A 27,369-nucleotide genomic window follows, 5' to 3' on the forward strand; every position below is an offset into this window, starting at 1 on the left:
ATTATTCCAAAAAATGCCGCTGCTCAAAAGCATTAATACACTTTGATCATCTGCTTGTCAGACAAGACTGAACTCTTGAACAATGTAATTGCAGCGTGTGGTTTCTGAGGATTGAAACATCTTGTGTGTGTGTGTACGTGCACCAGCCCTGAGTGGTTGTGACAGATTCTACGCAAGTATTTGTAGATCTGTGGTTGAAGACGCCCTGTCTCCTCTCCCTGAGCCTCCTCACCTCCTCACACTGTGTCCTGACTGCACGTTTTAGGGCTTCCCCTCTTGGCTCATCCTTCACCTCTGTGCATTATTCTGTCTCAGTCAGTGTGGCAGCCGAGATGATAAAGAAAAACTAGCTTGGATTTCAGTTGGGTCCTGTTTCTGTGCTGCCTCCCATGTTGCTTTATTATCTGAACAAAGGAGAGCTCCAATAGGATGGATGAATTTCATCTTAAAGTAATTTTCGAAAATCCTTGCATCACTGATGCCCATTTTTTTTGTGAGATACCCAAACTGAACGCTTAATTTATCAGCAAAATGGATACACTAATCAGGGTTGCCATATGTTTTTGATGCACACGTTAATTGCTTTTCGTTGCTGTTGTTGCTGCTGGTGTTCTCTGTTCGGCGTCTGTCCAGCTGAAACCTGTGCTACTTCACTCTCTTTCAGTGCTGCTGTTTTTGTGTGTGTGGTTTCTGTTGCCTTTTGCAAACTGCTCACCCTCTTGACTTGTCACCATGTACTTTTTGTTTGTTTGTTTGTTTTGGTGGGGGGTGGGGGCACAATTTCCTATCAAGAGGCTTCTGCTCTTGCCCTGTCATCACAGAAAACAGGACTTTACTCTTATTTAGCTTGATTAGTTAAATTAAACTTAAGTAATAAACATACAAAATTAAGTAAGTCTTATGGGCCTATGAAACAGCAAAAATATATCAAATGACACTGTTACTCCACAGACAGATGTTTTGCCATACAGTTGTTCACTAGTTTGCACAAACAACTCAGGGGGTCAGCTGGCTTGACTTGAGGCCAAAGAGAAATGTCACACTGGAACAAACCAAAACATTACCATGAACCTAAGCCAGCTTTCCAACCAAAACTTAGTGGAATAAAACGTAGACTAGCGTACATTTAACATTTATTTATTTTTAGTCTCATTCCACTCTGGCTGAGGTAGCTGGGGTCTCTGACAGCGGTAGAGTTGCTACAAGTTTCCATTCAACGCTGCAAGGTGGTACAACACCATCATGGCATCATGGCAGCTGTGTAAACACAAGCCACGAGCCTCTGTGGGCAAAGCAAAGTCAGAGGAGAAGCTAATTCTCTCTCTCTCTTTCTCAATGAACAGAGTGACATACCACCTAACTGAAGCATGGCTTATTTACGCTAACATGCACATACGTTCATAGCAGAGGCATTCACAGTAATACTGATTACTGTATTATACCAGGATCAGCCAAAGCACACATGACAACAGAATTTCTACCCAAGAGCAAAGTCACTTTCACAGATATTCAGACACGTGAACGCCATGGCACAACAACCACGCTGATTTTCCAAGTACATGCCACCATCTGTAGCAAAACGGGAAGCTAAGGCAAGGACCAAAATGTGAATGCTTACACGCCCACGCCCACACACACACACACACACACACACACACACACACACACACAGACATACGCACACACACATACACAGTCCTACTGAGGCTATGCATCAAGCCAAAAGCAAATATATGCACTCCTCTGATTCATAATCCCCAGATATTACTTGTTATAAACAGACAGTCAACTATCCCAGTGAAAATAAGTGGGACAATGTTTATAGAAAGTTGAGGCAACGCCTTGCTAAAGCAATGCCTTCTGACAGCATGTGAAGCACATTAAACCATTAAATCTTTCCTTGAGCATGGAGGGGGGAGGTGCCGTGGGGAGACACTGTGTGTGTGTATGTGTGTGTGTGTGTGTGTGTGTGTGTGTTTGTGGTAGAGGGGTGGGGGGCTACTTAAACTCTACCTGCACACACTGGTGTTTCTCTTCCTGTTAAATGGCTTGACGCATGTCTCTGGTCCTGAAAAAACATTTCTCAACATGGGCATTTTTCCTTTTCCGACGCCTAGCGTTCCCAAACAGGAGGGGCATTGAACTTAACTCTGGAGGCAAAGGTGCAGCGCTGTTCACCCATATGCATGTGCACAGGCTCAGACACACTCTCACAAACACTTATTTATTGACTCCATCAGCTAGCGTGGTCTCACTTTTCCCACCATCTCAAACTCGGAGTGGAAACCAACTCATTCACGTAACCACGGCATGCTATAAAACAACCATGGCTCTCAAGTGGAGTGTAAACAGCCTAAATGCTTTATGAATAGAAAATGCATAATTTATAAGTGTGCTATGTAGGCCTACACTACCATAAGCTTTGTGTGGTTACATAATGTGACTCTGAACACCAGTCGATAAGCAACACCACTGATGACAGCCTCCAACAAAATATCAACACACAACTTCTGACTTCAAAACTATTAAAACCCCACTTCTGCTCTCATCAGTGCTAGATTAATAAAGCAAAGTGTTTTCTGGATCCAGCTGCAGAGATCAACCTTCCAGGAATGGTCAAGCTTGTGCTGCATACCAGTGTGTTTATTTTTGAGGAAGAAATTGCCAGTGACAATCTCCAAATTGAGAACTAGTCCCGTTTCTTAATTGTTCATTTTGTTGATCATTATAGGGTGAGTTTCTCATAAAGGGTCAGGGTTTTCTACAGTACTTACAGTTATAATATTTTGGGCATCTCTACATTAAGAGGCCCTTTGTTAAACTATATCATGGCATTAAGAAATGCGACTTTCATTACACTGACTTTCCATGTCATTTAACGTGTGTGTATATTTCCAGTCTGGAGTAATTGCCAACAAGGCGGCACCACATCCTTCTCATGATCAAGTGATGCCTTTGCTATAATAAAGACCTAACTTTCAGGTAGTAAGCTAAAGCTGCACTTTGAAAAATATGCTTAAAAACATCAGACAAGGTAAGAAAGAAGTCTGATGGAAGTCTGGTGGTTCCCAAACTGGGGGTCCTCCTATAGGAGTCCCTAATGGGGTCCCCACCGTCCCAACTCGCCCCGCCTCATGTGGTGAGATGCTCACATGGCATGGATGAGGCACACTGCTGTATGTTCTGTGTATTGATCCTCACATTACTAAAGCAACAGAGTGAGAAGCGGCTGGTCAACATATTGACATGTGTTCCCTGCTGTCAGCTGCACTATAATGTTGAATGATTGTTGTAAGTCCTGCTGTGCGCTCCGGCTTTATCCCAATGTGTGGGTGCCTGTGCGAGTGAGAGAAACTGTGTAATTTAGGAAAGAGGAAGTGTGTGAGCGAGTGTGTGTGTGTGTGTGTGAGAGAGAGAGTGACAGAGACAGAGAGAGGGGGAGAGAGAGAGAGAGACTGTTATACCTGAAAGAGGAGGGCATGGTCCCCAGCTGTTTATGTTTTAAATGTTATTACATAACTTTCAGAGGGAGGATCAATTGGATTTATGTAATGGCCTAGAGAGTTGATGTCCCTTATTTTCCCCTGAGTGCCTTCACAACCCGACCTCACATCACCTCCAGGATGAAAAGTAATCTTGACTGTGACAGCGCTGGGATTTAACTCAGCTACACCCCCTTGTAAAGAAGAGCCCTAACTTTTATTAGGGCCACAGTCTTCCAACTCAAGGAAACATTCAGACACAAACAAAGCCACATAAAATAATCTACATGGACCTCTATTTTACAGTAAATGAAATAAAAAAAAAAAAAATGTAGCCTGCTACACAAATATGACAGTAAAGACCCTCAGATGAATATTATGAATACTGTAAAAACACAGACACGCCATAAAGTGATACATTTATACTTTTTTACAGTGCCGGTTTGGGGACGGCTCAGTGTTGTTTCTGAGGAAAGTTTCACACTTTGGCTGCTTATGTATCACAACAAACAGAACAAATTAAAAAAAAAAACAAAAAAAACATGAATTACTTAAATGCGGTTCAATTGCAAAAGATGAGACACTGAGATGGTAAATACAGTATTTTCCTACCTTACTCATTTTCTCCTGTATGTTGTCGCTCTAGTCTCCTTTACAATGGCTCAGCACTGTCCATTTCTGTAAAGTAACCTCACACACTGTGGGCTGTTTATTAAGTTGCCTTTAACTGCCCACAAATTAATGAGCGCCTCAACAGTCATGAGAGGCGGAGTCGAGGTTGGAGCAGCCACAACTGGACTGTAATGACGACAACCTCATCGCATCATCATTTACACACGCTGCTACGGTGTTTTTCATTTCCATTATATCCGGATATAGCTGCATTCGCCAGTTTATTACAAGAAGGTTGATATGTAATATGTGGTCACAGTAATCATTTGGCTTCCTCTTCCAAAAAGGCTCCAAGGAGAGGGCTGTGTTAGAAACCAAACCTCAGACGCAAACTTTGACATTTAAGTTATAATGAATAACATTTCATCGGTTCCATGCTTAAATCTCGCCGCTGTTATTCATCTTTTGGTGCCAGGGTGGAAGTTTCAAGTTCAAACTGCAGCCGGCAGGTGAGCCAAGGGCGGCGCCTAGCGGCGGTGCAGCAGCAGTGCAGCTGGCCCAACCTGGAAGCCTCTGACCAGCCACCTATCAATTGTAGGTTATTTATGTCCCATTCCTGCTATAAAATAAAATAAAATAAAATAAAACAAAATAAAATAAAACAAAATAAAATAAAATAAAATAAAATAAAATAAAATAGGATAATTTAAAAGAAACTAAATTTCAATATATATTTTTTTTCTTCTCACAACTGTTACTTAAAAGCAGAATGAGTATGATTTGTGGTTGTGGTTTGTAAACATAAGATTCTCCTCCCCAACTATGCATCTACCGGCCCAACAGAAAACGGCCCACTACACACCCTGATGCCCAGAAAGATCCCAAACACAGCAAAGCAAGAACACTCAGGCAGAGGGCTCGGTGTCTGCAGATACACACACCGCCACACACTTCTAGTGGGTCATAGGTCATGATTGAATAGGATTATTTTGTATGAATCTATAGGCCTGCATTGTTTTTGTTTTTTTTCTTTTTAGGAATTTTATAACTGATAATTCATTGTGTTTCCCACAATTCTGAGTTTTTAAGTCACACTTGTCAGGGAAAAAGACGGAATCCTGAGATATTAAACTCTCAGTTGCTAGAGAAAGACTTTGTGAGTCTGAGTTAGCCTAACTAAGCCATCACAAAATCACAATCGTGAGGAAAAACAAACATAGTTACGAGTTATTAAGTTACAATTGTGCGAAAAAAACCCTCACAATTCTAAGTTGTGAAGTCACAATTGTAAGGGCAAAAAACTCCCATTTTAACTGGTTTTTTTTCATGTGGTGGGAATGGGCCTCCATAAATACTGCCAAACACGTCACAGCTTTGTGTTTGTCAGACACCTGCATGGCCATGACTGATGCAGGATCACAAAAAGCGACACGAGGCTGGCAGCCAGAATGGTGCAACCAGAATGCAACTTCAGTTCTGTGTCGGCTGTGTTGGAGTTCCTCAGAAAACCACAAAAATCATAAATTGGGTTTGCATCATTTACAATGTTCAGTATGGGTTTATAGCAACAGTAAAAGTTTCATTTGCAAGCTGTAGCTTGCCTAATTGCGTGGAAGTTGTATAAAGTCAGCCTTAAGATTGGGAATAATGTGTCAGAAAGACAAAATTATGGCGAAAAACTGTCTGCACCTGGCAACTTTGTCTCATTTGTGCTGCCAGCTGTGTAAAAAACCTGAGTTTTAGAAGCGCACTAATTTGCTGCACATCTCTCTGCTCTACAAAGTAACAAAACTTCAAATACAGCATGGCAAAATACACATCATATGACTGGATTTATTTGCTGTAGTTAAAGAGCATTTTTGTGATTTAAGACAAGGGTATTCATTGTGTTTATGCAATACAACAATAAAATGTGCAATAGAGGAACACTCATTGAATTTATCACTGATGCTACCAGGATAGGCTACTGACATGAATTTATCATGAACATGACAGAGAGAGCCTCCTTTCATGGTGTCTGTCGTCCCCTTCTCTCATCTGTGCAGTTTCCCTCCATTTCTGTCTGTCTCTACAGTGATGACCCGTGCAAGAGGGGGAGGAGTGAAGGGAGAAGGTGACAGAGTGAATTAGTACACGTATCAGTGAAAGCAGTAAAAGGGATAAGGGCTGAGTGAATATTCACCCCAGAGAGGCTCCCATGGCTGTTAGTGAAATGGCGGTATTGCAGCACCCCACCCCGTTTGGGGTTTCGCAGCCAAAGTCTATGTCATTCTCCAGGCATCCCTGACCGCTCCAGAGCCTAAAGCACTTCCACTTCTAACATGGAGATGGGGAGAGGGTCAGGCACTGACTAATGCATAATGGATTTCTTTATGACTGGATGGTTGCATGAGCTTGTTTGTGTGGGAATACCAGCAGCAGCTTTTGAAAGGGTTTCATGCTAAAACACCTCGCCCATTTTGAAAAGAGAAAAAGTTACCCAGTGTTTATCCTTCAAGGTTTAGAAAAATTAATAAAGATAAATAAAGATAAAGACTGCCACAGCATAATGCTGTTTTGTAAGCTTAGAAAGCAAATAACTTAAAGCAAGCATATGCTTAATTGTAGAAAATACACTGCAAATGATGAATGCCTCATTTTCATACACTTCTGTGCACTGTGTACACTCACTGAAATGGTTGACACAAACACAAATGCAAACACATAAATACACACACACAGTAAATGAATACAGAGCACACAGACACACCCCCTTGGCAGTAAATGCCTCAGTCTGTGTGAGTGTTTTTTCAGTGACAGCTAGCTGCTGATGACATGCAGGAGAGCAGGGGCCACGACTCCTGGCTTTCGGTGACACACACACACACACACACACACACACACACACACACACACACACACACACACACACACACACACACACACACACACACACACACGTTCCAGCCAGGAAGGGACGGGAGCAGGTGGCAAGCCAGGGTTACGCTCCAACCCAGGCAGGGTATTTATAACAGTGTCTCTGCATGAGAGGGGCTGTCACCTCTAAACAGCCATGAAAATGCTGAGAATAGGTACAGGCCTAAGTTACAGCATGTGTGTGTGTGCATGAGAAACAGAGAGAAAAATAGACTACAAACAAAATAAAAGACTCCTCGAGAGTGTGTGAGAGAGTATGACATATTTCATTCCTCTCCACTGCAGAGTCCACCCATTCAATAGGGACTATGTTTTCATGTTTTGGCATGGAGAGACATACACCCTGACGTATGCACACACACGCACACACACGCACGCACACACACACACACACACACACACACACACACACACACACACACACACACACACACACACACACACACACACACACACACACTTTGAGCTTTAGGGAATTTGAAGCCACGTGTGATTTTAGGAATGGTTTTGCTCCAGTAAGATCCAGAAGTTCAATGTGCAGCAGGTCTCATAACTGAAACTACACAAACAATACACAAAGTACATCCTAAGCATGTATAATTTTTGTGCATAGTTAAAGTATGCATTTGACCATTTTATAAATTAAAATGTCATAGGTGTGCTATATTCATCTCTTTGTTCTCTTACTTTGACATGCAGTATACCGCCATGTGACATGTAGATTTACTACAATATGTGAGCAAGGACACATTCTGCTGCATAGCCTTGGTACTAAGCCAGCCTGTAAAGCAGGCACTTTTTTTTATTATAGATTCTATAAAAGCCAAATGGGACATTAAGTGTGACGCAGTGTATCTTCTAAATCTATACGTGTGCTGTTCCTAAATAGAGCCAGCAGACAGGCAGACGACGGCTTGAAACCGGACAGTAACTTACACCACTTCCTCTTGAACCTTGACCCTGAGGACACGATTAAGTGCAATCAGGTTGACTGGCTGCTTTCCTTTGCTCTGCTGCTTTTTCCCCCCTCCTTTCTTATCCCTTTCTATGCATTATAGGCAAATATTGCCAGTGCATATAATTTATAAAATTTTATATTAATTGATAGAGAACCAAAAAAAGTGAAAGGGAATTAAATTGAAGCTGAATTAAAATGAGCAATGCAAGATAATAGAATGCTAAAAAAAATGCAACCTAAATAGCAATATCAAGTGTAAAAATCCTGCATCGTCATTCCCTATAGGATTTCTGTACTACCCTGTTTGCAAAGTAATTGCCTTTTACTGAACACAGACTGAGATCCGGTCCTCCGTCTCTCTTAATGACCGGTCTTTGCCCTAGCTTCCGATGCAGGTCTAAAATGGGCCGTGCAACACATGCCTCACATGCTTGAATACCTATGGCTAAACATGAGATGCTTCTATTCTGTCTCATGCATTGACAAAAATACAGACAGCAGGACAGGAACAATTTAAAAGAGAAAAAAAAGCATTGCCTTGGAGCACAGGCTTGCATGGTTTAATTTGGTGACATGCTGGTAATACGTGGAACTCCTTTGGTTGACATCCATGTGACCAACATCTGACAAAAGTGCAGTCTTGCAGTCTTATCTGAAATAAGTGTGTCAGTGTGTCCAAAACATTGTGGTTTAAGTGACATTTATGATGCAAGTCTTGCAGCGTACAAAAGATGGGTTCACTGATTTGTTACAGGAGGCAGTTTGGGTCTTGTAGTGATGGAGCCCACATATGATCGTAAATCCCTGAAGAGCAGTTATTCACTCACCTCAGCGAGTTGAAGGATCTCGGGATGCACCTCGGTGTCTGTCTTTTTGGGGATTCCCTCTGCTTCTGTATCAGGTTCACGCTTCTTTACCCCGGGAGTCCTATTACTGTGAATGCACCCCATAGTTCCAGCAGAAACCTCTCTCGCCCCCCGTCTTTACTTTCCTTCTTCTTCTCTTATCCAGGAGACAGTTCCGTCCTGCTCGGCCTCAAGTTCCTCTCTCCAGAAGATCCCTCTCCCTTCTCCTTCAACACTTCAGCGCTCCATGTTAGAAGGGCCTCCTTACGTTTCTGTGACACCTAAAGTCTTCCTGGAGACCCCGCCAACATGTTCCCCCCTTTCCCTCACACCCCGCTGCCCTTCTCTCCCCCTTACAGCCTGTCCCGTCTTTTAAAGCAACCAACGTAAAACCCTCTTTCTCTCCCCTCTCCTCTTACAGCTCGCTCCCTCTCTCTCTCCCTCTTCTTCAAGTCCCACCAGCACAGACCCTCCACTCTTCCTCTACCTCCTTTCCCCCTCTCCTCTTACACCCTTCCCCGTCCCTTGCTCTCTGGTTATCCTCACTCTGAAAGCATGCAAGCAATACACTCACCACCTCTTTCTTCCCTTCCCCCTTCCACTTGCCAATATCTCGCTCTCTTCCCCTCAGCCTCTGCAGACCCTCCAAGCTCTCATACAGTGCTCTCTCACAGACCCTCCACTCTTCCTCTCCTTCATTCCCTCACCCCTCCAGGCCGCTCTCTCTCTCTCTCTCTCTCCATGGGGGAGAAGGGGGCAGCTGTTTCGCCTTGTTGATGTCAGGCCCTTCCCCTTTCTTTGGCTTCACTTCAGCCCCCTCTCACTCTCTTCCTCATTGGGGAGTTATTAGATAGTGCCTCTTTCCAACACGTCCTCCCCCCGGACCGTATAACTTTGCACAAGACGGGAACACACACTTGATAGCACTGATCTCACTTATCCGTCCTCTGAAAATCTCATGAGGAAGAGCTTGAATGGTGCACCAAGACTCTTAACCCCATTCGCCTGGCTTGTAATACACCGAGTTCTCAGCTTTGCTTCTTCTATCCTTTTCCCAAGATCTCTTGTGTGCATAAATACATGTGTAGACAGATCTCCATCTCCTATAACCCTCTGCATGTCCCCTGGGTGTGGAAATGCTATCTGCAATGTATTCTACTACCCTGTTTGATAGGAGGTAACAGAGTTGTGACAGCAACACTGTTATCATCCATCTCTCCTCCCCTCTCTCCAATGAAATAAAAACAATGACTGGCTCTGTACTTAAATCTTAGATCTGTGCTCCTCTTGTTAAATCCCTTTATAGGTCTCTCTCTCCCTCTCTCTCTCTCTCACACACACACACACACACACATGCAGACACACAGAAACTTGTTTCCTCACTCTTGGATCTCCTAAAACTCCAGACAAATTCCCCATTTAAGAAGAGGGTTTTACGCTTGTGAGAGGAAAGTCTTGAACAATAAGCTCTTTCTGAAACCATGTTTTTAGCCCCCGGATACATCATACAAAACAGACCTTGGTGTTAAAAGTGGGACAAATCTGTGGCTGTGAGCTAAATTAGGCAACAAACCTTCAACAACAATCTCGGCTGAAAAAAATACTTGCGGGATTAGGAATTTAGTAACTTTAGTAACTAAAGAATTTCAGCGACTTGAACTACAAGATACGCCCCTGTCCCAAGTTCCAGTAATAAAAGCACTGCATGACACAAGCAGTCACTAGTAGCTGACTACAGCATCAACAGATGAAATATCTAAAACATCAAGGACATGAAAAATTTTGCAAATGCCAATAAACAAAGAGCAAACTCCTTTTGGTGGAGAAAACTTCTGGTTAAAGAGCAGCTTTTGACTGTACACCATCTACTGACAGACTCTAAGAGCAGAAACGGAGCCAGGTTGCAGTTTATAAATGAGGTGTAACAACAATGGACCTCCTGGGAGAACCAGCTGCTGATTCACACAGGAGTGGAGGGGGGGTAGGGTGCACGCAAAGGTGATGAGGAAAAACTTATCAACTACGATACAAAACTACGCTTTAAAGTACAAAATATTAGAGATGTTTGCTCTTTGCATGATGAGGACTGATTGGGTAGATCAAAGTAAAAGCCAATACACGTATTAACACACACACACACACACACACACACACCAAGCCACAGAGGAGGAGAGAAGCAGAAAAGGACTTTGAAGCTCTGAGACATTTGAGCTGCGGATTGTGGAAAAGGGCCTGCAACTCAATTTCAGGAAGATGTTCCTATGACATTTTGTACAGTTTCTGCACATGAACACTGTCTGAACCTTGTCTTAACTCCTTCATTTCCTCATTCACACACTGTTGAATGGAGAAGGGTTCACACTGGCAGCCTCTGTCGCTCTCTCATTACTTACACACTTGATTCAGCCTGGGTGGCTACTGACATCACAGATTCATATATAGACCATAATAAACACTTTAAAATTAACATGCTCTGTAAATAAACCTTAAGACCTCATTGGTTTGGTGATGGTTTTTAAATTAAACATACGTAGATCTTGTGGTTAATACAACACTGACATGCGCACAGACACCCCAAACCTGAGCGTTTTACCGCCGTCCCTAACACGCACACACGTCTGAGCAAGCGACCTTTTGTCAATCAGCATTCCTGGGGTCAGTCTAAAACATGCTGATGGCTGTGCCTGTTAATGGGGTCTGGAGGTATACCCTATCCTAAAGCAGAGGGAGCACCATGTGTGTGTGTGTGTGTGTGTGTGAGTGCGAGGCTCAGCAGGGCCCTAAGCAGCTGCTGTCTTGGGTGCATCCCTCAGCAGGGGGGTGAGAGTGATCTCACTGTAGAAACAGAGTGCAAGCCATCTCTCTCTGGGACCACACCAGGAGAATAAGTGAGGGAAGAAGAGTTTGTTTTTTGCACAGAGGTGATGTGTCTGATGATGTAATGCCCCGTCCTGTGACTGAAACTGTTTCACCGCAGCAGCAGCAGCTTTCAGTTACTTCTTTGAAGACTACGGCATGGAAATCTACCCAATAAGCCATAGATATACAATGACCACATGCGTTATGAATGTACATAATGACCCCAATTTATTGCAAATTGGAAGACAACTTAATGTAATGTCAAGGAAATCGACACACCCTCCCCACAGGACACTCTAGGCTTTACCCAAATGTTTGGTTTTCTCACTTCAGGAAGGGTAAATCATTGCAACAGCTGTGGTGGCTGGAAATGGGACCATATGACTGTTTAATTGAGGTCATTATTTCATCAGAAGGTGTAGCAGTATTCAAGCAACTGCATCGTGATGGGGGATTTTAATGATGGCACTTGGCTCAGAAGTGGCTGCCAACTTTTTTCAGAGTGCTGATATGCAAGTCACTCAGATAATGTCCTCTGTGTGTTATTCAGTCCTGTGTGGTACTGCGTCAGTCTTATAGTTCAGAACAAATTCAAATCATTAGTAAATTGATGACTTGTTGAACTGTTTACATGATTGACAAATTATTTTGTATATTAGTAGCCACTTTCAACATTCATGATTATAAGCAATGGAAGACAGCACCTGTTGCAATCTGCATCAATAAATTTGCCAGGAGATGAATTAGAAATCATTTCATAAATCGTTTACTACTAAATTAGAAGAGTTTATAACGAATAGTAGTTATTCAGTGTAACTGAACTGCACAAGTAAACGAGTCAAAGCTTGCTAAAAATAAAAAAAAGTACTTCCATTTAGTAAGCTACATTTTCTGTTATAAGATCCAACTTTCCCACACCCGTGATCCACAAATATACAAATTCATTTTTTCCCCACTTTTTCCATTTATTTATTACAATTAATTCAATTTTATTCATCTTTTTCCCATGTGTCAACTACTCCTGTTTCCATTTAAAACAAGTCCAGTATGTGACTATTCTTTTAGAAACTGAAAAGTCCTGAAGGTGGGGAAGGGGTGTAAGGATGGGTGGCTTTCTGGGAAATAGGTTTGAAAGAGGAAAGGAGGGAGGGAGTGATGCCCTCCCAGGAGCCTATTCCAGGTGAGGAGATTTTTCATATTTTATGTGACATTTTTTCTTCGTTCACGGTTCTCTCCTCTTCTTTGCTCTCTCACGCATTCTCTCGTTATTTTCTCTCTTTACTCAACGTCCTCAGCGTCGTCTCCTTGGTCTCCATCCATTAGCAAAGCGGCGTACTTACTGGCTGAGCTGAACTTCTAAGAAAAAGACAGAAAAAAGAGAGGACAAGAATCAGTACAGCAGCTTCAGGAGCCAAAAGCAAACATCATAAAAAGGAAAGCTGAAACCATAAAGAATTTTACTGTAACTGAGGTCAACATGAATTGTGTGTGTGTGTGTGTGTGTGTGTGTGTGTGTATGTGTGTTATGGGGTATTCTGATTGAAGATGGACTGTTTTTCCAGCACAAAACCGAATGTTTTGGAAAACTACATCGGCAAAGGGGGAGCTAAGCGCTTCAGGAAGAGACTGTGCTGAACAATTACACTGAAGGGGTGAGGGTGAGTCAGACATTGACGTTACTCACTCCAGGACTTACAGGGGTTGGAGTTTCTTCGTATTTCTTTGGCTCTGGTGGTGGTCTGGCGTCTCGATCTTTTTTGTTATCCTTTCTACAATCAGAACGGACACTGAAGTCAAACTTCACTGGCCGGGCTGAGCATTAAAGGGTTAAAGCTTGCAGTGAGGGCACAAACACTAACACAGGTCAAAGAAAAACACCAGCTTGGCCAAATGATGATCTTACAGCTGGGCATTTTATATTGCCAAAAGCTAATAACCACAAGAGTATAGGAAAAGAAGATTACATTTTTCACACCTTGTCCAGTCATCATTTTCGTAGTAGTGAGGAATAACTATCATTACACAAATCATTCAATCGGTTATACCACATTGACTGGTAACATGACATTATGACATGGCATTTCAGCAACTTCTACTGTGGCATGATAAAAACAGATATTAAAACATCTTAAAAAGAAAAATCACAAGCGATCAATGCAAAGCAAACCCCCAAAAGATAACATCTACCAATTCCTTATTTTTCTTGACTTTTTAGAAAACCAGGTCACATACACCAAAAACAAAGTCAAGGAAAATAACTGCATACTACTAATCCTTGCTATCGAGAGGGCAATTATACTTTGTGACATTATAAAGCAATGCCCTAACTTGTATGTATGTATGTATGTGGGTTTTAACAAGGGTAGGAAAATAACATAATAAAATAAAATAACTGAAGTAACTGGGTGATTTTGAACAATGAATTCGTTTGGTTTTATTTATGTAAAGATGGTTACAGTGCTGAAACACAAGACTGAGTAACTGTCGTTTTAGCTCATTGCTTGTTATATTGCTTCTACTTTATGTTGGTAATGAAGTGTTCTAGATGAAAGATGATTGCTTGATATATATTAATTTACTCCCAGCTCTTACAATCACACCGGGAAATTAACTTTTTGATCCACTAACCACTTTGGCAAATTCCTGAATCAAAATGCCATACAAAACACACATAAGCCACACATGTTTTAGGCTATATAGATATAGTGCATTTATGAAAATGTGATGATGCTGATGCTTACAGCAGCTGGTTAGTAGCCAGGAAACAAAATCTGTCCAAACTGGTGAAAATTACCAGACACTTTATCAAGCTCCCAGTGACTAGTATGGACTGACTCTCAGTTTAGGTCCAATATGTCTCACAGTTTAGCCTGTCTCCCCTGACACTAGATAAGAGTGTCCAACTGGAAGCAGTGTGGTGATTTATAGCTGCAGGTTGGAAACCAGAAGACACGGATAATGAGAGGTGGTGCACTGCAGTAACTGAAGAAGGAGACACTGGGGAGGGGAGGGGGAGCAGAAAAAAAGTGGTATTTCAATGACGTGGAGAGGTGATAAGCAAGGCAAGATTTTAATAACTTTTGAAGCAGTTCTCTTGTGCCATTTTGGATGTGCTTATTTTAGATTTGAGCAGCCTCTTTCTGTCATATTTTCAATATTAGAATAACTACTCTCAGCGTTGCATCACTGTCAACATATTTTGCTGAATGCACCAGCTATACAGCCCTTAACATGTGTGGCTTGTTTTTTTTTTTGTTGTTGTTTTTTTTGTTTTTTTTGTGCCTTACCTGTTTCAGGAAACTGCCAGACAAAGTAGTTACTGGATCAAAGTTAATTTCCCTTTGGTTCCCATTCCCATTAAGTGGACAGAAATGTTGTGATAATTGTTTAGTTGCAGCTTTTTCAAAATATGTTTATCTGTGTGAGTGTTGCTGTGCTCAAAGGACATATTTTCCTAATTTTTGGGTTCAACTGCTGGACAATGTGTTCACTGTGTGTGTGTGTGTGTATTTGGACAGCAGGGCTCTCTCATTTAATAAAAATCTGAACACAAGCTGGAAAAAAACTAGGAAACCAAGGCCAGAATAACCAGAATTATCCTGGTTTTGAAAGGAACTCTAAGGTCAATATCAAAAGCTATGAAGCTGGTTTTATTTCAAAACTGAGGAAAATTATAATCAAGATAACTGTCAAAATCATTCCTTCATCAGACATGAACTATGGCTTTGCTGATTTTAGTGTCTTCTTTTATTGTAATGTGTTGATTAGGGATGCACGATACTGGATTTTTTTTTGCTGATATCCAATATGTGGGTATTTCCCAACTCTTCTGGCCGATTGCCGACATGGATACCGATACACGCACATTTTTTTCCCACCTTATTGCTGAGAACATCAAGTCTCTCCTGTAGTGGAATTCACATGTTCTATTTACATAATATCAATACTCTTAATACTCTTTTTGTGAGGGCCCACTGGCAGATGCAGACATAAAATACAATTCTTTTCATAATGTACAGATTAACTGGGCAAAATAAGAAAACTACTTCAACTTTGGTTATGTAAAACATGCCATATTTATTTTTTTAATACAACATTTTGTTTCAAACAGAACTGTAAGATTCATTCTCGTTAAACAGGCTTGAATGATGCTCTCCCTTAGACAATCCTGACAATAGCCACAACAAGGGTAAATTTGACTTCACGTATCGGCATGTCACATCGGCGGAAATTTAATTTTGAGTTCACGCAGATATTTCACTGTAAGGCCGATATCGCCCGATAACGATGACATGCCAATATTATCGTGCATCCCTTGTATTTATTGTATGTACCTAGGACTACCTGGAAAACAGTATATTGGATTATCCTGGTGAAATAAAGTTGATGATGATGATGAAGAGTGGAGTTGCTAGATCTGGCTGGCTGACCTGTCTGCCTCCCTTCGTCGGTCTTTGTTGGGCCCCTCTCCTCGGCCCCGCCCTGCTGCAGGCGCTGCAGCACCTCCTCGCCCCCGTGGGGCACCCCTGTCCCGACGCACACCATCAGCCTTGTTCTCATCTGTAGAGAGAGTGCAGATATGTTGAAAAGGAGGTTGACAGACTTTCTACAGTAGACAAGACTCACACCACACGACAGTTTTCCTACGCGAAGGAAACACTGACGGAGGCCACTTTGAATCTTTCTTCAATGTGAGGAGTCCAGTTACTCATAATGCCTGCCTGCGCATCTATTTATTAGTCTATCTATATATTTATACATATCTCTAGCTATCTATCTATATGTATATCTCTGTATCTATATATCTCTATATATCTTTATATACAGTGTTTCCCCTATCCTTCTATTGGCGGGGTGCAGCGCCTTGCCAACGGAGCCTCCGGCCTCACCTGAAAGTCATGCTAAATTAATTAAATTAATTTTCAAATTTAAAAAAATAAATAAGATCACAACAGAAATAATTTAATGTCACGTTTCTATAGAATATGTCTAGACTGTGTTTTTATCATATAAACTAAATACGCTCAGGTTGGTTATTAATCTAATTTATATAATTTCAGTATAGGGTCTATCTGGTGGGAATGCACTCTGCTGTCTTGTGAGAAGGCAGGGCGAGGCTCTGCTCTAATCACACAATAGTCACACAGGTGCGCACCCTTCCACAAACAGACAGAGAGGAGAACAGAGGAGAATCACACTTATACCCCCGTAAGTGAAATAAATAATTAATGTGACGTCGGCTCCAGCCGCCTGAAAAACAGGCAAAAATATCAGCGTTTTTTTTTAAACGCACTGTACGACAGCCTGAGTCGACCAGCAGTGGCGAAGATGAGTGCATTTGCACTCCTCCGGTCCCCGGTCCAAGTGAAATGGACACCCACAAGGGCGTTCCAAGCACTACAGCCGCAGGTACGAGTTCAGACCAGAGCGGTAGCCCCCTGGTTGAAACGGCCTCCCCTCCCCCTGACAGGCCGCTCAAGTTGACTCATCACCACGAAGATGAGTGTGTTCCCGGTACAAAGTCAAATTTTGCATCCCCCTTCACCAAAGTCAGAATCCTAGGGGAAACACTGATTATATCTATATCTCTATGTATCTATCAATATCTATCTATATCTCTATATCTATCAATATCAATCTATATCTCTATATCTATCTCTCTCTCTATATCTATATGGATATATATATATATATATATATATATATATATAGATATATATAGATATATATATATATATAGATATATATAGATATATATAGATATATATATATATAGATAGATAGATAGATAGATAGACAGATAGATATAGAGAGAGAGATAGAGACAGATATGAAGTTTCATTGGAAACAAATGTTGACATTAGTTTATAAACCAAAAGGAGAAAAAGCTGTTTCTATTCAATAAGCAGATTTAGTGTTCAAGTTCCTGCCAATATAGTCAGCCCTGAGGTATGAAACAAGTCCTGGTTTAATAAGCAGACCCTGTGTCCCACGTGGACTATGGTTCCTAGTGCCGTTTTATTAAAGCTACCTATTCCTATTTTGATTTCATCTCCAACATTTAAAACTGCACACATTCAGGGAAACAGAGCAGGCTGAAGAGAATTTTAATTTCAAAGATGTCTGTAATGTCTAATATTTTTGCCAGTGCATCTGCAATAAGTTACTTATTTCATAAAGGCATAGCTTCAACATTCGAGACCAGTGCAATGAAAAATAATCACCTATTTCCCAAAAGTGAGACTGTGTAAAGATTCAGCCTAGTCCAACATTTTCCAAAAATGTTGAAATTAAAGACAAGAAAGGACATAAGGGTAGAGGAATGGAAGGATAAACTGTGAGTCACACTCATTCTTCACATCAGAAAAACTTGTTTTATTGTGAGAGATATTTCTTAATTAGTCAATGCTGAAGTTAGGTATGGACAATTCCACACTGCTGTGGCCATAACACCCATCAATGGACCTTACCCTTTCCAGAACCTCTTTCAACTGCAGAACTTGAGGAGCTAAAGAGAAAGAAAAAACAGTCAGTGAAAGATGAAAAAGCACTAAGATGCAACCTAAAAGTTAGACTGGTTCAGTTTTGGTTGCGATGTGCATTATCGTTGCTTGAGAGCACGTATTTCTCCCTCAAGAAATGATACAGCAACAAATTGAAATGGCTAATTTCACCACACATTTTCTCAAAATGACTATGCAACACATCTGAGTTGTGGTCTCACCTGAGCTTTGGGGGAGTTGTGCCACTTGGGGAGACCGGGGGTCGTCCTTCACCCTCACTGGAGCTTGCACTGACTGCACTCCGCTTGGCCCAGGCGTTCTCCTTGGGAGGGGGCGCAGGCATCACCTTCAGCGGCTCCTTGGAGGAGCTGGTAGATGGGGGCCGCGGGGATGCCCCAGGGGATGATGGGTCATCTTCCCTCCCACTAAAAACCTCATTTTCCACTGAGCGCTCGCTCTCCCGACGTCGTGAGCCTGGTGGGGGACAAGACAAGCAGGTTTTAAGTTAAAGTGGTGGTGACATCACACAAAAACAGAGTAAATGCCATCGCTATTACATCATTACAATGACCTTTTTATGAAAAGTCTCTTCTATTATGCCTATGACCTGGACGAATGAGAATATGCACAGACACTCGAGTTTTATTAATATCTTCTCTTTTGCTTTTTTTTTTTTTTAAAATAACTAAACAGTTATCTGGTTTATGTCTTGCTTTCTGTGTGTAACTTTTTCTACCATTGTTATTTGACTCACCAAACTCAAACTGTTAAACTTCTGATCTATATAAACTAAATGAATGCTGATCTCACCTCTCCCAGAAGTGCTTCCTTGCTGTGATGACTCACTTCCTGTACGAGATCGCTCAGCATGAGATTCTTCATTCCGCCAGCTTGGGTCCCTAAAAATGATAAAAGTTACAAAAAAATGGAAAGATTGAATGTACTGGAAAATAAAATTGTATGGTATTTTGCTAATAATTTAAACTCTTATATAACACCCCAAATTATACTTGGACACACATCGATGAGTTCTACCATCATGTCCACTGGGCTTGACAATTTTTATGTTTTTTAATTTATTTTATATCAGCAGAGAGTCTCTGACCTGTCTCTGTCTCGGGGCTTTCTGTCAGGGCCCCGGCTCTTGTCCTCCTCCAGCTGCCGCTGCAGTCTCTCCTGCTCTTTCTTCAGTCTTTCCTCCACCTCCCGCTCCTTGGCTGCTGTGTCAACTGGCTTGGCCCCGCCAAAGATGGATGAGGCCCGACTGCTGGAGCTGGGGGCTGCTGGGCTGCTACCGCCCCCACCCTGCTCCTCCTCCTTGGGCACGCTGCGAGGCTTTAAGTTCAACTTGGGCCTCTGTAGAGGAGCTGGGGGAGGGATACAAGATGATAAGATCAATAAGATGTGGTGATAATCACAAAAAATGATACTTGCAAACTCTAAAACTGAATTCAGGCACTTTACAGGATACAGAACTATAGAATACCCAACTCATAGTTTATGAGTGGAGTGTGAAACTATCAAAAGACCAGTGTTAGGACAATTTGACTAAGCCTTGAACAAAATGACAATTTAAGTTATAATGTGGGATTATGTTAATATGGAATATGCAAAAAAAATACCAGCATGTGGCAACTTAAATAAGCACAAATCCAAATCTTATTCGAGGTCACAGGGAAATCATGTAAGATGCAACATCATAAACAATAATGAAAGAAGGCAGAATTTATACAGTTCACTTTCCCCTCACCTCTCTCCTCACGCCTGTCATCCCGTCTGTCGTACCGGTCATCACGGTCTCCATAACGATCTCGGTCTCCATAACGGTCATTACTACTTCGATTGTCGTCATAGTCGCGGCGGAAGCCACTGCCGAAGGCACGACGACCCCCACCACTGCGAGAGTCATAACCTGGGAGAAAGCAAGGAAGAGAGGAGAGACACAAGAATATGAGGAAAATATCAAATTCCATGTATGTGATATTAAAATTTCGAAATGCAAGCCTTTTTGGCCAGAAAACAAGATAGGAGAACACCTTCATGTTCTATGCATATATATGGGCAACACTTCTGCACAATTTGCTGAGCAAACATATATAGTTGGTAAATCCAAGTAGTCTCCAATTTTGATTTCTTGAACAGGGAATACAGCAAACAGCAAAAATTGCTGTCAAAGTTCAGGTTTACACTGAGCAATCAGGGTGGGAGCATACTGCCTTGCCATGTGCAATGGACAGGAATCAGCTATTAATCCGGATGTCATGTAAACCAGATATTTGAAGTTAGAAAAAAAAATTAAATTGAGATCAGAAAGCAGCATAAACACTGGTGACGTCACCTGATGGATCTATAAGTCTCATATTTTAACAGATGATGTCCAACATCATCTCTAAACAACCCCAATGACTCACCTCCCCTGTCAAAGTCTCTGCGGTCCCTGTCGTCAAAACGATCCCTGCGGTCCCTGTCATCATAGCGATCCCGGTAGCGGTCTCTTCCACCTTCATAGCGGTCGTTGTCCCGCCGAGGTCCATCTCTGTAACGGTCTGACTCGTAACGGTCTCGTGATCCTGAGGGCATAAGGAGATCAATAGATCAGAGGCAATCACACATTCTGGATCAAAAGTCTGTGTGAGTGATTAGCACTGGGGCAGGTACAAACTTCTATCACAGTAACATCTTCTAACAAGACATACAAAAGCTTGAAATTTGTTGGTAGGCTTTTTTTTGACATCTTAAGTAACAAAAGTAAAAAAAAAAAAAAATCTGACAAACTGAAGTAATGCACACATTGTTGCAATCAACACAAGAACATTTAAGATTTTTTTGTGGGTGACTCTGCAATGGTATATCTGAGTTTGTGTTACAGCAGATGAGCAGTTAGTTCATTGAAAAAACGAGCATTATCAAAAGTACAAAGCAAAACCGATAGGGAAAACAAACTCATCATGTTTAGCCTGATTGCAACAGGTTGCCTACATGCAGCTGAACTCGTGAACACATCCAAATGGTTACTCTGATCTGATTGTTCCAACCAATATTCCCATAGGATATGAATGTAGCCTTAGTCTTTTCCTAATAGGATTAGGACTGACATCACTAGGACTAAGAAATGTGGGCCCTGTATCCAAAATCACTACTGAGAATCATCCTGGATTATATGTGAATTAAGTGTGGACTGCAAAGCATAAACAAAGCTAGATGTGACTCACTCTCTCCAAAGGCATCATCTCTCCTGGGAGGTCCATCATCAGCGTCTGCGGCGGGCCGGGCCCTCCAATCACTGTCTGTCTTATCGGGGCCCATGTCACCCATGCGTCCACCCCTGTCTCGGCCACCCATAGGTCCATTGTCTCTCTCTGTGGTTTATAGAAGAATAGAGGTTAGGTTTTGATATAGATTGTACCGGCCTAAATATTTAAAAAAGGCACTAATGTTGTTCAGTCACCTAGGAGGTAGTCAGCAGAGTTTGTATGGGATTCTTATGAATCTACTGACCAAAACATGCAGCTCAGAGTAGCTGGTTTAGTATACTGGCTAAATATTGTGCTGCCAATCAGATATGAGCCCTTCCCAAGTTTTGGATAGGCTGAACAATTAAACAAAATATTACATCGCAGTGACGCCAAGTGCATTATTCAAACTGCAGGAGCTGCAGTTTTTTTTGATGAATGTAAAATGTGTGTCAAAATACTATTATAAATGAAGTGTTGTGGTGCAACAGAGGTGCTGTGGACAACAAATTGTATTCTCAAGCTGCAAGGAAACATGTTTGGCACAGAGCCCAGCAAAAAAATCAAATGATTGGCTATTCAGTAAAAATGAGGATTTTGATGGAAAAAGTATCATTCAACAGTCATCATAAAATCATAAATCCTATCACAATTTCAATATCTGTCAAAATAACAGCACCCTGATTTTTTTGTTACCATATTGTTCGGCCCTAGTTTGAATAGCTGTACTGTACCCTTGTCATTAGACTGGTCTGCAATATCCACACGGATCCTTCGGTTTCCCAGGTTCTGCAGGCACAACAAATAGAGGGAACAACTATTAATTGCAATTCCCTAGCAGATTTGACCTATTACAAACCAAGTGCAACCACATTTTAATTTATTTTCCACTAAAAGTGAGCTATGTGACAGCACTACAACATCATACCCATTCAATTCATTTTGCTTCATACTTTATGCAATGATGCCATGTGGCAAAATCCTAACTTGGTATTTTAGTGTGCAATTAAACTGTGGAGCAAATCTGGAATTCATTAATGCACTCATCACATCCTCTCACCTCCTCATTGAGACTGAGAGCCCTCAGGAGGGATTCCACATCGTCAAACTCAGCATAGCCAAAGCCCTTCAGCCTCTCTGGGTTACTGGGTTCCCGAGGGAGACGCACTGCACTGATCTGGAGACAGAAAAAAAATTACAGAAAACACATGAAATGGTGACTGCACTGATCTGAGACCAGACAAACAAGATTTCCGCCATACATTTCACTCTGCCAAGAGCAGAAGCGAGTAAAAATGCATGCAGAGAATGAGGAAGAAATTGACAGACTTGTAGATGGAGTCCAGATGACAGAGGGTGATAAAATGACAGAAATGACAATTGTATTGCACACAACAAAGTCAATTTCTATTAAACTTTGAGAAAGGTCCAGAGCATTGTTGCCATTATGTCTAATGATTGTTATTTGGTGTCTCTCAGAGCGACACTTATGTTTCTGCTAAAATGTTATTATGGAGCACAGCACTGTCATGTTCAAAAGACAAAAAGAATATTAAGTTCCTCAAAATTTGAATCCTACCTCTGTGAGTCAAGACATATCAAATTGATTTATTTCAGTGAAGAAAATAACCACTCCAAAGGGTATATGAAAAAGTTCAGGTACACTTTGGTTGGAGGGAAAAAAGGTACCAAGGCACCCCTTGTAACAAATTATTTAAAAGCCTTTATTCACTGGCTAGTCTATTCTGAGCCAAATTTTACAACAGGAGACCAGAGGCTATGTGTGTGCGTGTTTCTACAGGAGCAGCAACTGAAAGACTACTACTATGTTTTGGCACACTGAAACAGGTTGAGCAACATCATCACCCTTTTTTAACTTCCCCATGAAAACTTTAGGGAAACAGTCAACTAAGATGACCTGTGTGTCCTGTTCTTAAGACTCAACATGTCCTTTGGGCCCTTTGTGTATAAACTAGTCCCAAAGGCAATTTGTGAGCAGGAAACAAAACATTTCACACAGTCAGAAAAGATCCACATGATGAACGAAAGGCAACTTGGTTACACTTTCAGATAAGAGCACGGATCAAAGTTCCTCTGAAACTGTCAGCTGGGTTTCACTATTAGAGGCAATGAGATAGATCAGCTTGAAGATGTTAGACCTTCTATGCTGCATTTGTGCTAGAGTTTGTGACACTTACAGCTAGACCGCGGAAGAAGTCTTTGATAGAGTCCTCGGTGACATCATAGGGCAGGTTGCCCAGGAAGGCCGTGTAAGGTGGGCTGCGGGGAAGTCGGGACCGGTCAATATTGGGCTCACGGGCCGAGCGTGGCGCCGTGGGCAGGATAGAACGATCAATGGGTGGTGCCCGGTATGTATCCTCCTCCGTGTGCCAGGAAGTAGAGACTGGAGAGATGCGAAAAGGGAAAACTATCACTAATCTCCAATACTGACCCTTTATTTCTTGAACAGCAGCTGTTCATTTCCCCTTACTGCTTGCCCTATGAATTCAAATTCTCATTACTAACAGGCCTTACACATCCTCTTGGTTCAGCAGATTTAATTGATGTTTGGGTACTGAAGCAGGTGTATTTAGTGTCCGAATATATTTAACCTTAAACAAAGTGTCTTGCTCTACCTGAAACTCTGTAGTAGTGCAGTAGGCCTTGACAGGACTTAAAGAGAATGTACTTCTAAAAAAAACTGCTGGTTCCTCAATACTGCTGTGGTGGATTAACTAAGAATTAATGCTTCTTTGACAGGAATCACACTGTACCTGGAGACAATGTGATTCTCATCTTATGATTAAAGCAGAGTTTCTTTAAGGGAGAGTTTGACTATTCTTAAATAATGTCAGGGTTTAGGGTTAGGACATACGACTGCCAATTATTTTTAATGAAGGATTTTCCTTTTCTGCCATGATATGTCCTTGATCATGCCATGCTTCAATACATTCTCAATGGGTCAAATCAAGATCAGAAACTGCATGAGAACGACTCAACAAACTTTAAACACTCATCTCAACGACTATTTTTAGCCAATAAACAAATGTGTGCCCACCATCTCCATCCAGATCGTCAGTTTCATCGGCCCAACTGGTGGACTTGGTTGAGTAGCTAGGGGCTGGGGCACTGCCTCCACTGTCCTCAGCCAGAAAGTCAGTCAGAGTAAGGGTCTTCCCCTTCTTATTCTTCTTCTTAGCTGGAAGGCGGACAGGCATACACACACAAGAGGAAGAGAAGTTTAAGATATCAATCAATGCCTTGATGGCTCTATTGCCACCCCTAACATGTATTTTAAAGAAAAAAATGAGGCACTGTGGCCATTAAAAAGTAAGAATTACTGATAAACTGAGCCCATGTTCGCTAACTAGAGAATGCACAAAAAAAAAAAAAAATAACCATGAGTTGAGAAATAGTAACATTTGTCATAGGTGGAGACCCTTTGTGTAAGCAGTTGATGTTTACTTGACATTAAGGGAGTCAGACTACACACCAGTGGTGGGCTACATAGCTTAGTGCTTAACTTGGTTGATTTTCACCATTACAATTGAGATCACAAACATAAATTGCATGTAGATATATCCTTGTAAAGCAGCAAAATGTTGCACCACCGAAATACACAACAATCACCACTCTTTGACAACACTAACACAATGAGTGTCTGGGTTTTAAAACGACTGAGCATGCCTGCACTTGTGCGGACAGTTGCATCTCTGTGTGGACAAACACTGCATTTGCAGTTTTTTGGCAAGCTGTGGTCGATCCAGGCCAGATAAGAGGACTGCAATGTGCAAGCAATGATAAGGAAAACACTGTCTTACTTCCTGTTGCAGGATTCCTTGTCCAACATGTGGTCAAAGCCAGACAGACCCTTGTCCTGCCCTGCACCCACTGTCCTACTCCACAAAGGGAGTGGCCTGCAGTGCAACTGCCACTGTGCAGCAGGTCAAAAACACACTACTCACAAAAGACTTAGGCCTATTGCCTCCACTTACCAACACAAAAGACAGATGTAACCATTGAAACAAGTTCAGACCTTCACCTAGCATGTGTGAGAATTTACCTTGCGGTCAGAATTTATGAGTAATGCATCCATTGCACAACATTCCAACTAAAATCTGTTTTAATAACAAACTTAATATCTGCTTATGGAGGCTTCCACACAGCTTGTCTCATAGAGCAGGTTTGGTTTGTTTTGGTCTGGTCTGAGGCGGAAAGGCAGCGACAAAGCTGGCTGCAGGCTTTATTGTGAAAATCCCAGCTGTCAGGACATTCTTTTCACACACACTCACAAAACCTACACACATACACACACACTAAGCCTACACACGGATTGTTTACAACTCTTGCCCGGTAGATAATGCAAACTCACTGTTTACAACTGACAAACACCGCAGTACTGACCACTTGCACTGTCCAACAACAACAAATACACAATAACACACCAAGTGTTCATGCTTTAGTGATATGACATATCCACGCTACGAGTTGCGTAAGTCTCGACTGTGTTGACTTTGGCTAACCGGTGGAATAGCAAAGCAGCTGTCAAGACACAACAGTGAGTTAAACATGCAGGTTTGACGCCTTGTTGCTAACTAAGTAGCTCTCTATTGTCTTTATGCAGGCTTAGTCAGCAAAGGACTGCTGACGGGGGAAGTATCCCTGCTTAGCTGGCTAGGTTTTAGGGCCTAGTGCTCGTCGCTGCGCCAGGATCCAAGTGCGCCATCACCGGAGCAAGACTTGGCTAGCCAGGCGGCTCAAAGTTGTGGAGCTGCGAGGGGCTGTTTAGGATGTGACCGATGCGACCCGGGCGGCTGTCCCACCTCACCAAACGGCGATATTAGGGACCCAAGTTGCACACGTGGGGGATTCCTCGGGAAGCCCGGACTCTTCGGCCCAACCCCTCCTCCAAGAAACGCGCTTGCGCCCGGTGCTTATCTGCTCTGAGCGCCACACTGCTCTGCTACGGACACACAATGTGGCAGCTCTGCCCGCAGTTGGCAACACTTCACAACATGTCACACAATGCCCAATATACGCAGCGTCGTACAAAAAATACAAGCAACCACTGCAAAAATAGTGGCAACCGCTCTCTTACTCAACCCGATGTAATGTCTCGGTTAAAAAAATATTCAGATTGTGCAAGTCGTTGCCTCGCTCATATTCCTCCTCCGACCGTTGCGTCTTTTCGGGGCCAAAACAACCCAACAGCGTTTTTACACACGTAGGACAACAACAGCGATTAACAAGACGACACTTTAAAATTTCCCAAAGTCTAGGAGTTAAGTTGTGTCGAAGTATTAGCCCCTGAAATCTCCCCAACCGACCCAGATCGTTCACCCACATAAACCTCACCTAACGCCGCCATGTTGGAGAGCGAGTTCGAACCAGGTTCCCGGATGAAGGCGTCAGAGGTTTATGATCGGGAGCGCGCGTCTCACGTTCACGAGCCTGTCTTCCCTCCATACCCTTGCAGCCCAATGAATTACCTCTGCTGACCCGTGTAGTTTGCAACAACCACTGAAATGACCTTTTGGTGTGCGTCATTAATTCACACTAGAAGAAGAAGAAAAACAACAACAACAACAACAACAACAACAACAACAACAACAACAAGACATTACTATTTCACCGCATTTTGTCGTTATCAGTCAGTGAAATGAATGAAAACTCCCCCCGTGTCTTTATTATTTATTCTCTCTTACCACTTCTATATGCTTTCAGCTAAAGATCTCTTACAAATATAGATGTTTATATATTTGCACTTTCATAACATCTAAAACTTATTCAGTTTTCTTATTAATTTTTTCCCCTCCTGCAAATTCGATGATGGAGAAATCTATGAAGAATGTAAACCATAAACACTTAAACCTTTTCAAATGCAATCAACTCCTTAGCCTGTAAAGCTGAGACAAACTCGCACACTTTTCCTCCAGCAGCTTTCAATTTACCCAAACATTT

At 42.0% G+C, this 27,369-nt stretch overlaps 2 protein-coding genes across 4 annotated transcripts in view; both read right to left on the minus strand.

Moving 5' to 3' along the window:
- Positions 1-9,133, minus strand: part of LOC115359109 (tensin-2-like) — a 35,918-nt gene extending 26,785 nt beyond the window's left edge. Inside the window, exon 1 of the mRNA XM_030051431.1 lies at positions 8,796-9,133. Coding sequence (XP_029907291.1) covers positions 8,796-8,918 — 123 coding nt within the window. The 5' untranslated portion in view covers positions 8,919-9,133. The remainder of the gene's footprint in view (positions 1-8,795) is intronic.
- Positions 9,134-12,422: 3,289 nt separating this feature from the next.
- On the minus strand, positions 12,423-26,894 carry eif4ba (eukaryotic translation initiation factor 4Ba). Of its 3 annotated transcripts, none has more exons than XM_030051454.1 (15): positions 26,764-26,894; positions 24,467-24,607; positions 23,607-23,812; positions 22,469-22,585; positions 22,143-22,197; positions 21,388-21,534; positions 20,587-20,745; positions 19,926-20,087; positions 19,281-19,542; positions 18,986-19,074; positions 18,397-18,649; positions 18,143-18,180; positions 16,103-16,232; positions 13,369-13,441; positions 12,423-13,028 (listed from the first exon to the last, which is right to left on the minus strand). In XM_030051454.1, exons 1-15 carry the CDS (start codon positions 26,774-26,776, stop codon positions 12,951-12,953), a joined length of 1,923 nt encoding a protein of 640 aa, XP_029907314.1. In that variant the 5' UTR covers positions 26,777-26,894; the 3' UTR covers positions 12,423-12,950. The 3 variants fall into 3 exon arrangements, with proteins under 3 accessions (XP_029907314.1, XP_029907312.1, XP_029907313.1); XM_030051452.1 differs by having other exon boundaries at positions 13,357-13,441; XM_030051453.1 differs by having other exon boundaries at positions 19,920-20,087.
- Positions 26,895-27,369: the final 475 nt, after the last annotated feature.

Source organism: Myripristis murdjan, chromosome 5, assembly GCF_902150065.1.
Source record: "Myripristis murdjan chromosome 5, fMyrMur1.1, whole genome shotgun sequence".
NCBI lineage: Eukaryota > Metazoa > Chordata > Actinopteri > Holocentriformes > Holocentridae > Myripristis > Myripristis murdjan.

What these genes read in the sequence shown, in the direction of transcription:
- eif4ba (XM_030051452.1), bottom strand. An exon ending in AAGCCCCGAGACAGAGACAG is followed by an intron (nt 19,075 to 19,280) that starts GTCAGAGACTCT and finishes TATCATTTTTAG; the next exon opens with GGACCCAAGCTGGCGGAATG. An exon ending in TGAAAGAGGTTCTGGAAAGG is followed by an intron (nt 16,233 to 18,142) that starts GTAAGGTCCATT and finishes CTCTCTCTACAG; the next exon opens with ATGAGAACAAGGCTGATGGT.